At 37.6% G+C, this 13,665-nt stretch overlaps 1 protein-coding gene across 1 annotated transcript in view; it reads left to right on the forward strand.

Moving 5' to 3' along the window:
• Nucleotides 1-13,665, forward strand: part of MED13L (mediator complex subunit 13 like) — a 200,075-nt gene that overhangs the window by 134,587 nt on the left and 51,823 nt on the right. Inside the window, exons 5-7 of the mRNA XM_026859606.1 lie at nt 8,546-8,691; nt 10,051-10,245; nt 10,626-10,817. Of these exons, the coding sequence (XP_026715407.1) occupies nt 8,546-8,691; nt 10,051-10,245; nt 10,626-10,817 (533 nt within the window). The remainder of the gene's footprint in view (nt 1-8,545; nt 8,692-10,050; nt 10,246-10,625; nt 10,818-13,665) is intronic.

A 13,665-nucleotide genomic window follows, 5' to 3' on the forward strand; every position in this document is an offset into this window, starting at 1 on the left:
TGGTGTAGTATTTCATGGAGGATTGCAGGAATAAAACTGCTACTTCAGTTGTACATGGAAGAAAATCTCACAATGCCAGTATGCTGGAGGAGCTACTTACACATTTTGCATAATCCATTAATAAAACCCAAACTAAATATTAAACACTGCTTTAAGGTATTGTAAAAAGATGCTTATTTCTTTACTGGTGTAGGTTTTGGGGAAATAATGAGATGGCTGTTACTGTAGGACATGTTCCTCCCTGCAGCAGTCGTGTGGCAAGAGCCAGGTGATCTTCTTCCTAAAGTGAAAACTTCTCTCCTACTAAGCTTGAGCCCTGTCACAGTATAATTTACTTACAGCGTGTAAGCCCTGTTATGTTGCTCTGTACATAGTCCAGTCCATCTTTATTAAGGTCATTAAAAAAAAACAAGCATGGAACTGTCTTAATCTAGGACATTGTAAACAGCCAGTGCAGAAAATGCAGAGCAGTTTGTACTGTGTTCATAGAAAAGGTTATGTACGTTGTATGTGACCTTTCCTGCAGCAAAGACTTGAAGTAGATCTTATACGCAGAGAGACTACAGTATAATTACTCCTCAAAATGTTAGTTGATGTGATGTGCAGCAGTTTCCTCTTGACTTCTTGGAGGTGTTCATACTGCTGTTAGCCCTGTCATGCTGCAGACTGACGTATCCATTTGAAGTATAAACTCCAGTATCCCCCCAGGCTAGCAGGTCATCTTGTGCATACATTTATACAGAGAAAAGAATAGAAGATTGTTAGAGATGGGATCAGGGAGAGAATCTCGATAGTGAGGCATATATTAGCCTTGGCAAGAGGTTTTGTTGGTGACAACTGAGGAAGTGTTGAGATAATAAGTCTGTAACACAGAAAGTGTTTAGATAATGTTATCTAAATGCTTGCTGCATTGTGAAACTGTTATCTTAGTACTTTACTCCACCACTGGAAAAACACTAAAGGTAATTAATATTTATACCAAGTTTCTGTGTGTGCATCTCATACATTTACAAAAAAAAAAAATCCAACAGAATATGTGAGACAACATATTGACTTATAAAATACAATCATTAAAAGACTTGGGTAGTTCTGGGAACTGGTGTTCTCTTCCTCTCTCTTTTGGGGTGTGAGGGTGGCAAGGGATGGAAAGAGAGGAAAAGTGACAACAAACAAGAGAGAAAAGGAGTAATTGCCAAAGCAGTATGATTTAATCTGCAACCTTGTCTCCTGTATTCATATTCTCTGCCATACAAAAATTTGTGACTTTGGACAGAAAGGGCTACAGACACACAGACTCTTTTCCCTGTGTAACCAGGTTTCTCCCAGTATCAGTTTCCCTTGTTCATGAGACAACAGTGTGTGTCACTTGAAGAAAAGATGTTTCACGTCCTGCGATATAGTGACTGCAACACATGGTTTCAGCTGGGTCTTTATTAGCCTCCAAACATGCTCTGGCTGAAGGAACTGCTGCAGTTTGGTGCCACAACCCTCTCTCCAGTTCTGACACACAGCCTGTGTTGGATACAGCTGGGCAGCAAGTCTTCAACCACCAGTGGTTAATATAGGGAGTTACAGAGCTCGAAATAGGCTCTAGGTTGCTGTTTCACATATTTGAGTATGGGCCTGCATCTGAGGCCATAGCATGGAGAAATCAACTGTGTGTTTCACGCCTAGTACAGAAATGTGGTCAGCTTCGTGCTGCCTACCATTTGTTGGAAGGCTGTTGTATCCAGAAAACTCTGGAATTGTCTCATGTCTGGAAATGCTTTCTTTTTTTGTTTAGTTGTGGTTTCTGCAAAAACTGTTACTAATTATGTCAGGTTTCTTGAATGTATACTGCGAAGTACTGCAGTTGTACTTCTGAATAACTTTGTCTTGTTTCAGCTTGGGCACATTCAACTCTCTGGTAGACAGAAAGTATATTATGGGTTTCTTGCAAGCATGAGGATTGCCACATAAATGTTTTGCGCCTCAGACTGTGTCTACACTACTTATTAGACCAGGCGGGTCATGATCTCCAGAAGTGGCATGCTGTCATCCAGACTGCTTTACTCTTGCAGGCTCCCTGCTTGGCTTTGAGCAATGGCAGTTCTCACCCTCCCAGGGCAATGCCAGCAGGGGTTCTGGGGATAGCACAGCCAAGAACCAGCTCCAGTAAATCAGTGTGGACAGTGCCTCCCTTTAGGGTTGAAGAGGTTTTACCATATGAACATGCTAAGGGCCAGAAAGCCAGAAAATGTGTCCTGCCCTATTTTATTTGCCTCTGTAGATGAAGTTGCAGTTCCAGGTTGTCTTCTGCTCTCTTGGTGTATATGAAGAAGCTTTCTCTGCTAACATAGCTGCCTGGCAGGTCCCTGTAGTCCCTAAACTCGACCATTTTATGTCCTACAGAAGTGTACTGGAGATCTGGGCACTATGAGAGTGCATCGTTTCTCTCGTTTAAGAAGAATGCATAGGTCACCATGCTTCGGAACAGAAGGGCTGACTTCTCTAAAGTCAAAGCAGAAGGTCTTTCCTCTCTCCTCCACTTACATCCAGTCTGTGGTGGTTGTGGAAGCTTATTCAAATTCAAACTTCACTGAGGATATTTATTTCCAGATTATTTTAAAAGATGTAATTTTTGTACCAGGCTATTAATCTACTTCCACCTGCTCAAGAGTGTTGTTGACGGTAGGTGTGTCCAGCTGCTGCCACCTCCTGTCTAGACCGTCACGTTGACCTGGCACTAACTGTCCTGTTGCTTTAGACATTTAAAGGAAATTATTTTATTATGTTCTCACTTACTTTTATGTTCCAAACCTGTGCAGAGCCTTTTCACACCCTATTTTTTATAGGCCATGTTGAACAAGTGGTTAGTCTCATTGGTATGACCGTCCCTTTTCCTAATGCACGTGGATTACTGCTGCCTCTTTTCTGAGATCAGACTTGATAAAGCTATTTGGTGCTAACTGTGAGTTGAGGGCTTTTGGATCCCAACCCTAATTTTGAGGAGAATTAGAACAGCAATATAATTTATTGGTCATAAAATGTAATTAATTGTACACAATCAGTGGCTTTCTGGACAATTGCTTATAAACTAATGGAGATGAACAAGAGATTGCCAGCAGCTTGGTGGCAGGGAAAGGAGCTTGAGCTCATCTGTAGAGAAGTAAGTGTTAAAAAAAATCTCATCCTTGAAATTCTTCTAAAAATGGGACAAATGTTTACAGATACCAATTCTCGAGTTTGCACTACATTCTTCTAAGTAACCGTTAGTGTCAGTATTGTCATCTTTTTCCCATTGCATTTTCTGGGTGTGTAAGTAGGTTTGGGATGAAACCTAGTTTAGAAACTATGCTGCACAGCAGCTAGTGCTTTTCAAAATATAAAAGCACTTTTCAGTGAATTATTTCAAAACATTAAAATAATACTGATAAAATCCATGTCATAAAACTAATTTTGGAATATCCCTCTAATAAGGAAAAATAAGGTGATGTTTTTCTTTTTGGTATATTCTTCTTGGGGTGCCATGCCCCGCCCTGATCCCAAAGTAATTGTTATTGGCATTTTTTATTATTATTTCCTTGAAGTAATTGATTTCCACATTTGTCATCCAAAATGAGGTCTTTTGAAATATGAGGTACAATTCGAGTTCATGCACAGACATACATTTAGTGCATACATTAAAAACTCAGTTATAAATTGCAATACCTTGATCTTTTCTTCATCGAGATTATTTGTATGGAAGTAATCTCTTTAAAGTTTGAATGCAGGCTAGTGCAGTTTCCATGGGGTATTTATATAAACACACTAACAAATGGAAAAAATATGTAAATCCATCAGATATTCTCCTTTCTCTGTCACTCATGTGTAGTTTAAGCATGGTCATGTTTTCGTAATCCCCATCCGATTTTTATACACAAGTAAATATCAGGGTATTTCCTTTAAGTCATTCATAGTGACTGAAGGATTGGCATTCATAAAGATTATGGGAGGTCCTAAATATTACACTGACAAGGTGTTTGGCTACATTTTTAGGTATGAGGTTATTTAAGGTAATGAAGATCCCAGGGGAAACATCGGAAAGACAGTTGATATCAGTTGCAGGTGATTAGGTACCAAATTGAAGGTTTGATTAATGTAAGTACTCTTTATTTGAAGACTTTTCTGTGTTATGGGGGAAGAAGAATACCTGCAATAGTTAGGAGAAGGACATAGATCTTCTCTTTGGTTACAAAAGATTATATGACATTGCTGTTTCTTTTGGGGGGCTTTTCCTTATCATTTTCTTTGCTCATAAAAGGTAAGGATCTAAACACAAGAACAGATTTAAAATAAAATTAAGGGAAATGGTGTAGAATATTTGTCACTATGTAATTGGGAAGTGATTTTTTTGTTTGTTTTCTCTGTGTTTCTGTTAATAGCAGCTTTTTATTTAAACATTAATTTTAGCACATAAGTGTCAGTGAATATAGTGGAAATATTCTTGAAAGTATATGCTCAAGTGTTCTGCTGGCTCAAGACCAGAGGGCTCAGCATTTTTCAGACCTCAGCATTAATGCAGCTGTAGTTGGAAATAACATATATTCTATACATGTTGTATATATTCTGTTTGGGAAGATGACATCCTAACTGAGGCAGCCATCAGTCACAGGAAAGAAAGGTTTATGAAAAGGTACCTGTACAAAAGAGAATTCCTGCATAGGGTGATGAGAGTCACGTTACAGATTTGCATTCTTTTTAAATGTTTCTTATTTTTATAGAACAGCATGAAAAGAGTAGGTCTTACTTAAGTTTGTGTTGAAATTTCCTGATGGAGAACTGCTGCAGCTACCACTGTCTCTGGTGGCACTGTTTGTTTGCCGGGGGAAAAAACAAAACAAAACAAAAAACAAGGAAAGGATGAAATTAAAAACCTCAAACCCTAAATGGTAGGTAGCTAAATTAATTTATCTGAAGTATATTTCATGCTAAGTTTGTGGGTACATGCCTAAGCAGTTTCACTATACACTACTCCCAAGGCATAAATAATTTTTTTTTTTTTTTTTTTTTTTTTTTTTTTTTTTTCTTTTAAAAAAAAAAAAAAAAAAGCATTAGATGCTTCAGTCTGATTCAGGTTTCTGATTTGGAACTTATTCTAGGGAATATATGGCACATTGTACTGCCCTGATAAGGATCAGGAATGTCTCGTGGCTTGTTCAGGATGGTCACCTTGCTTTCACCTTTTCACCTACAGAGTCTTTGTCCCTTCTCCCTTTTCCTCAGGGTAGCAGTACAGGCTCAGAAAGATGATTCTGAAGCTAGTTTTGTTCCTTGTGTAATTTATTAATACATGCAAAGTAAATGTATACTGCAGCTATTCAAAATGGGTGGTATTTTTATTATTGTACTTGTTCTGAACAGGTATAAACTGACAGCTCAAGGTATTCCAACAGACTGTAGAGGAAAGAGTTTGGAAGCCATTTCACATGCTTCTCTGGTGGTTTCTGAAATTTTGAATGTCAGAGAGATAAGAAGGAGTACAGAAATGAGTAAGTTTAATAACCTGGAGAGATAGTAGAGTGGATTCTCAGAAGCCTGTCAGCTTCAGTTTTTGAACTAGGTTGAAATAAATTTAAATAAAATAAAATCAGTGAATATGGTGCTGAGCGTTTTTAGAAACTCTAGTCTGATCTGCATGTTGTCTTTCACTTTTTTATGGTGCTTTTGTTAGGACAAAGAGTAGTAGATCTGTTAGGAAAACTGGATGTTGATAAAACACTGTTGGAAGACTCCAGTGAGATCCTGAACAATTCATGTATTTTAGAACTTCAGTTTGAAGTATGTAGGTCTTGATGTATACTGTAGAGCTATAGCTGAATGGTTATTAAAAAGTAAAGCCCTAGTGCTCGGTCTGCTACTGAAGGCTGCATGTTTTTAGCTTGGTAAGTTTTCTTCTACTTGAATTTTATTCAGAGGTCTGCCTCACATTTGTAGCGAGAGTGATTTCTGCAGCTTGGTATTTATGGAATTGTGTGAAGTGTGCTAACGGCGGGAATGTCAGGAGGCTGGGATGTACATGCCTGAGTGGGGTACGTCACAGGGTGTGCTGACGCTATTTTCTGGAAATAAAATTCATATTTGTTACTAAAGTAAACATTTTACTCAGAATCTGCCAGAAGCTTATTAGGAGTATAGGAAGTCCCTAGGCCTTGATCTTTATTTTTTTTTTGTCTTGAAAGCTAGGCTTATAGCAATGACTCTGGCACCAGAGGGAGCATAAAATCTGTGTAACTGTTTCTTCTCTTGCAAAGCCCTGTAAGATCCCCCCCAAGGAGGAAGGCCTAAGGAGGGAGCAGGAAAGAAAGCTTAACGCTGGACGTGCACCGGCCAGCTGGAGGCTTGCTTGCTTGGCAGAGAGTGCTGCGTACCATAAGGACTTGATAACTGTGCTCTGAAGAACAGGAATCCTTGAGTGACTGAGATTTCTACAGCTGAGCATGATTTACTTTGGATCCAGTGCTAGATATGATCCATCTTTCACTAATCAAGTAGTAATAGCTGGTCATGAGTAGTAATATTCATTACGATTATTCTTTACTCTGTCATACTTGCAGGAAAGTAAAATGGGCTAATACTGTATTTGTACATCTTTTTTCCTGTAATTAATTGTATACACTTTTAGGCCGAGGCTATTTAATTTCATTAACTTAATGACTAATATTGATATTAGCTGATTCTCAGTTGAAAAAGTTAGTGGCATGCATTCCCTTCCCTGAAAAAACAAATGAGTCTTTTGTCTTTTAAACTCTGATTTTGTCTATTTCTTATTCTCACAGTGTTTATAGATAGTTGTGAATGTTGCATAAGATTGCACATGATTTGTTCATGCCAGACCACTTTGCAAGAGACTTGAAAGAGTCCCTGTGTGGTCCCAGAAGGCTATTTTTTTTCTTCAGTTCAATAGAAGACAAGCAAGACTTTCACAGTCAAACACTGTAGGAAGCTTGCAGAACCAGGAGGATTTCTGTGTAATATCCTAAAGACAGGAGTTGAAAATGATTACTTTACAAATAGCTTTACTCTCTGCTTTAGGAAGGCTGACCTGCTGCGTGCTGAACTCTTTGCAGAGATTATCCCTGCTTGATCTTAGACCACATTTCTCATTATTTTTTATTTATCAAGACCTTTTTTATATTAAGGACTCTCATCCTATGTAAGGAAACTAATGGATTTTGATTAAAGAATTGGGCTTTGCTTTTATTTTTGTAATTCTTGTATGTCCTTTTTTTTTTTTTTTAACATGATTTGATTTTTTTTTTTTCTTGGGGTAAGATAACTGGGTAGAAATACATGGAATCTATGATCTCATTTGTTCCATGTCCCATTTCCTCCCCCCAGCTACTGATGAATTTACTTCTGCAACACTGAAGAATAGGGAAATTTGTTTCCCTTGTGAAAAGGGAAATCTCATGAAACCTGTTTCATGGAATTGTCACTACAAAGTACTCTGAATAAAGGATGATAACCCATGGAACTTTAGTTGATATCTAGTGTTTAAGAAACCTTTTCTCAGCTGACCATTTTCTTCGGGTGTTTTGTGTGGTGGTATTTGAAGCTCACAGAAGAGTAACTTCTAGTACAGGACGGAAAGTTGTTCTAAACAATGTGTAGAATCGTTGTGAGATAGAGTGAGATTAAAACAATTTCCTATTCTAGGCTATCAGTGTCTTGGTTTAAAAATATCTGACAGTCACAGAGCAGTTGGTTGACATAAATACTATAGTGAAATTGTTATAGCTGCCTGTGTTATTTCTTTTTGGTGAAGGTAGTTAGGAGCTGTCTTTAAAATACTGGTTACATTACAGCTGGCGCAGTGCCAAAGCCAACAGCTATAAAACTATGTGCAGCTATTGTATTGGACAGAAAAATTACTGCATAATTACCACTTCAGCTCTGTAAATTTTTAGTTGATTAAAATGATGATAAAAAGCATGCAATGTGTTTTGTTTTGCTTTTTCTTGTGGCTTTGTGGCAAGGAATATTTAAGCAAATAGTTCTCTATGATGGGAGGTCATTCTATGGGTAGAATAAAGTGGGCATATTTTGAATACCATTTATTTCAAATTAAGTTTAATTGTCGGTGGCAAATCCATGGTTCATCTTAGACCATTGTCAACTTTTTGGAGCATGTAACTTGCTTCTATTTTCTTTAATGGAGATGCTCATATGAGGTGTTAGACAAACATCTTTCCTATTCCTCTTTTATTCCTTTTCTGCTAGAACCCATTACAGAGTGAATTTTGAAGAATTTCTGAAGACTTCTCTTTTTACTTCTTGAATCATGGTTAAAATCCCATTTGTTTGTAATCTTATTAATTGACATAAGTAGGAAAACAGATCTTTGCCAACACTGACATTCTGTCATATATGTTTATCATTCAGTCTATGAACCTGTATTCAGTAGCCACAAGTGACAAAGCAGAAGAGTACATATTAGGCCTCTAAGACTATGGAGTCACTGCCTCCTGTGAGTTTATTAACATGCCAATATATCTGTTTCTTGTTTGTCTCGCCCTTCCTCCAGTGAACATTTGTCGTGTGCCTTCACATTCTTTCTTCACGGGGAAAGCAATGTGTGCACAAGTGTGGAGATTGCTCAACACCAGCCAATCTACCTGATCAACGAAGAGCATATCCATATGGCCCAGTCCTCACCATCACCATTCCAAGGTAAGTCAGCTAGGTTTGGAACTTTGTGTGGCAGAGACTTTGCTCCTGGTGATGTTGTCTTCAGAGGTGAGTAAAGTAAGATTAAGTAACTCTTCAAACAGGTTAAATTTCTATTCAGGAAGTTATAGATATAAGGGAAGATGTTGTTAGAACTTCAACACTACAGCCAGTCATAAATGGTATGGGAATTTTCCAGAGCTTTGAATTCATTAACATTGTTTTTAAAGGTATGTGCATATAGTAAATAACAAATTAATAATTTTTGTTTAAAAAGACATTATTTAAGAGAGTGAGTGCACTGATTTGATTTTCTTTCATGGTGTCTGGGTCAGTGGCCTCAAATCTATAACTTCAATGCTACATGAACTCAAATACCAAGGTTAACTAATTTAGGAGTACTTCTCATTCATAGATTGCCAACAATTTGGGTTTTTTTTCTTTAAAAAAAAAGGGTATGTGTGTGAAAATGGATCAGAAACAATGAAGAAAATTGAAGTATCTGTGACTGCCTGTGTAAAAAATTAGAGTTTTACAGAATTAAGTTAATGGCTCATGAAATTCATGATGCAATAGTGGTGCAACGCTTTACATCAAAAAATACTAAGAATATTTGAGTGGTTGAGTTATACTGTCTTTACTACAGTTTAAAATTATAATTTCAAAGAAATTAAGGCAAGACATCTTTATAAAATTAAATATACAGTAAACAAACACCCAGAGACTTACCAAATGAGCATTTATAGAGATGTTAAATTATTGAAGCTTTACTGAAAAATGTTTTGTTTCTAAATGTGAAGTTTTGACAGAGGCTCAGACACTTGAATCATAGAAGGTTTTATTTCGGTGAGCTGTGTTCATGACTCAAATCAAATACGGGTGAAAGCAAAATTGAGTGTGAATGGAAATACTTGTTGAGCAGCTAGTTCTCCTTACTTACCATTGATTGTAATCATCTTCATATATTGTTACCTCTACCCTTTTTAATGCTGAGAAGTCTCTAGTACCATATTTTCCTGGTAAAAACCCCATTGTTGAATATCTGTCCTGTATTACTTCCAGGTATGTTCATCCCTTGGCCAGAGTGAGTGCTGTTTCAGTAATCTTAGAGTAGTTCACTGTGGAAATTATTAAACTAAACTGTAAAAGGTCCATTTTTAGGTCAGTAGGGATGGCTGTACAGGAAGCTGATGCAGTGTAACGTAGCTTTAAATTCACATCCTCACCTGATTTTGCAGTAGCTTTCCCCTGAAGACAGATCCTTAAATCAGCATGCAGATGGAACAGTGAGTCGAGCCAGAGACTGGCTGATGCCTAGTTGAAATAGAAATACTGTAGGGACTGTTGTTTCTTTCTTTGCAGTTTTGGTGAGCCCCTACGGTTTAAATGGTACACTCACGGGCCAGTCCTATAAGATGTCAGACCCAGCAACTCGTAAACTGATGGAGGAATGGCAGTATTTTTATCCTATGGTGCTGAAGAAAAAAGAAGGCATGAAAGAGGAAGAAGAGTTGGGATATGACAATGATTTCCCTGTGGCAGTTGAAGTCATTGTTGGTAAGTTTCAGTATTCTGCCTGAAGGATTATTTTCCTCCACATGATTTAAAAAAAACCCCTAATTAATCAGAAACAGCCATTATAATTTTCCTATCTTCTCTTGTAGCTCTCTTGACACTGGAACATCTGACTAGTTATCTTGCCTCAAGCTTCTGTACTCCCTCTATCCCACATGCTATTATTCACAGTATCAAGCTACTTGTTTCAGCTCTGTACTGGTTGTAAAGGGTTAGATGTATGTTAGTATGTGAAATTCCTTCGCTCTTTATTTTTGAATAATAAGTTTTGTCTAATTGACATTAAACCCAAGTTGAAGTAGCTAGGGTTGCTGAATACTGTCAGGTATTTTTATGGCTTTTATTCTTCCATTTCTTTGTAGGTGGTGTAAGGATGGTATATCCTTCAGCCTTTGTTCTCATCTCCCAGAGTGACATCCCCATGTCACAGAACACTGCCAATACTGGAGGCCATATAAATGTGGGACAGCAGGGGCTTGGAAGTGTGAAAGATCCTGCTAGTACCTGTGGGATGCCACTCACTCCACCCACTTCTCCAGAGCAGGCCGTTATGGGTAAGCAATAAACTTAGGAGGCTGGAGTCAGTCTTTCATTTTTGCATAGCTCATAAGTGAGGGTAATTATGTGAACAGTAGCAGATTAAAGACAGGGAATAGACTGAAAGTTAGGAGGACTTTTTCTGTAGGTCTGTTGCAAATGAAAGCCAGTGCTTTAAGCACCCCTGAAGAAGACACATCTTTAAACAAAACCTTGTGAATTCAGTTAAGCTCTGTTTTCTATAACTGCATTATCTTTGTGCAGTAATGCAAATACCCGAGGGACTAGATTCTGACCATCTTTTAGACAGATTTTACCAGTGTTTATGAAGTGTTTACGTTTGTTTTCTTCTGTTGGGATGGGAGGAGGGTTTTGATTCGTTGTGGTACAAGAGTACAGTGAATGTACAAGAGTGTGTAAGCTCTTTTTGTAAAGAGATAGAAATATGGCACTTAACTAAGCATTCATGTTGGTATAATAAACATTTGCAAATGCTAGCTACTCTTTTTGCTCAACACAGTTGGGTTTTAACTAAGGGCCATTCACAAGAAACAAGTCTCTGGAACTGGTAAGAAGTTGCTGGGCTTCCCAGATAAGGTCTGACATAGGCTTACATCACATGCAGGTGGCAAACAGTGCTGAATATTTGTAAGTTATGTGTTGTGTCTGGCTAGAGTATTCCCCTTTCAAGTGTTTGGATCCATTCTAGTTCTAATCTCAGAAGCCATCTGAATGTTTGGTATATATGGTACTAGATCCTTAATATCTTGCTCCATTGAAATGAATATGTATATCCTGTTGCTTCTCAGGAATGAAAATAAATATCTATAACCTGTCATCATTTGGAGTACAGACAAGAGCTTAAGATTAGTTGAAAGAAGTGTGATTATCCTGTAAAAAATTCAGGACTGTGATTTAAAATGAGAACTGAGGAACAGAGGAGTCAAATGTCTGAGTGCAATCTCCTGAGATATATAAGATGAAAAAAAAACCACCTCATACAGAAAAAAGAAATACAGTGATTTTTCTTTCCCCCCTCAAATAATGTTTTGAAGGCATGTTTACAACTATTTTTTTTTTTCTGTTTAGGTTGTCTTTTGAACTTGCTCTTTACAGACTTGTCAGTTACGAACAGAGTTACAAAATAGTTGAGATAGGAAGGGACCCCTGGAGATGGTTTTATCCAACCCTTCTGCTCAAAGCAGGGTCATGTACAGCAGGTTGCTCAAGACATTGTCCAGTCAGGTTTTGAATATCTCCAAGGTCAGAGACTCCACAGCCTCTCTGGGCAACCTGTTCCAATGGCTGAGCATCTTCACAGGAAAAATTACTCATGTTTAAAGGGAATTTCCTGTATTTCAATTTATGTCCATCTCCTCTTAGCCTTTTACTTGGATACCACTGGTTATATCCTCTCTGTCCTCCCTGTCAGGTATTTGTATACATTGATAAGGTTCCTCCCCCAGCTCTTTCAGCCTCTCCTTGTAACCTTCATTAATAACAACTTCACAAGTACTGGCATGTTTTGTCCCTTGCAAATGACTATTATTTGGAATTGAGTACTCAGTTCACAAAAGATTCTCTGACTTGAGTCACATTAGCAAAATCATTAGAGACGACTCGCCGCTGGACAACCTTCTTCTGCTTGAACTTGTACTTTTGTTGCTTAGTGCTTACCAAACTTCACAGAGCAATTCAAGTGTGGAAGACGTGAAGTTCCTACAGGTTTCTGTGAGACTGTGCAACCATATGGGGACAAAGAAGTCTTGTCATAGCATAACAGGTCCAGGGAGCTACCAAGCTAGTTTAGCCTGTATTAGATATTTCTGTCACATCAGGGGGATCAATATTGATGCAAAGCCAAAGAAAACTAATCATCATTGGCTTCATTGCCAGGGAAGTACTCATCTGGATTCACTTGTCCATGAACAGTGCCTGTATATGAAGACAATCAAAGTGTTTAATATTGACTGCTAATAGTATAGAATGTGAGATTTAACTTAATTCTGAATAGTGTTTTTCAAGGCAACTGATAGTTAAAACAAGCAAAAAGCTTATTAGTAACTAACCTGAAGCAAGACTTCTAAATAATAATTGACATTGAGTTATTGATGCATATTTTAGTGTGCTATTGTATTTTTACATTTTTCAGATCCCTTTTAAACTTTTACATTATCACAAAGGTATTCTATTTTAGAATATTTAGAAACTATTAATATCTAAAAAGTTTTCATACTGCCCAATCTGGCATCACAGTTTCTGTTTGATCTCTGCTATTGTTTGAGGGCAATATGAAATTGTATCAGAGGGGTGCCTCTCCAGTGAACAATGAAAGGATTCCTTTATATTACATCATACACCATTTTAAAAGACCTTGAAAAATGAGAGAAATGGATTGGAAAAATGTGTCATACAGTTCAGTAAATGGGATACATAAACTGAATTAGTCTGAGGCACGTAAATAATACTTCAGTTCTGCCCATACTAGTGAAAATGTGGATGTAGTACCTTGTCCAGTCTTGAACACTTAAAGATGTGGACAAATTGGATAGAGTCCAGAAAAGTGCAGTGAGAGTGATTATAGATTTTGCAAACAGGATCTACAGGAAAAGATGGAAAGAATTGAGGTTGTTTAGTCTAGAGAAGAGAAATTTGAAGGAGAGACAGCGTAACAGTCTTCAGAGACATAAAAGGAGAAAAAGAACAATCTTTTCTCTGCAACCAGTATGTAATGAACCTAAACTGGAGCAAAGCAAAAATAGGTTAAGCATGAGGAAAAACTTTCTCTGAGGAAAGGTAAAGAAATGTTTTAATAAATTGTCTGGTGGGAAGCTACCTGATTTCCATTAGCAGAGAGGTGGGTGG

Source organism: Athene cunicularia (genome assembly GCF_003259725.1).
Source record: "Athene cunicularia isolate RWA chromosome 15 unlocalized genomic scaffold, athCun1 chr15_part1, whole genome shotgun sequence".
NCBI lineage: Eukaryota > Metazoa > Chordata > Aves > Strigiformes > Strigidae > Athene > Athene cunicularia.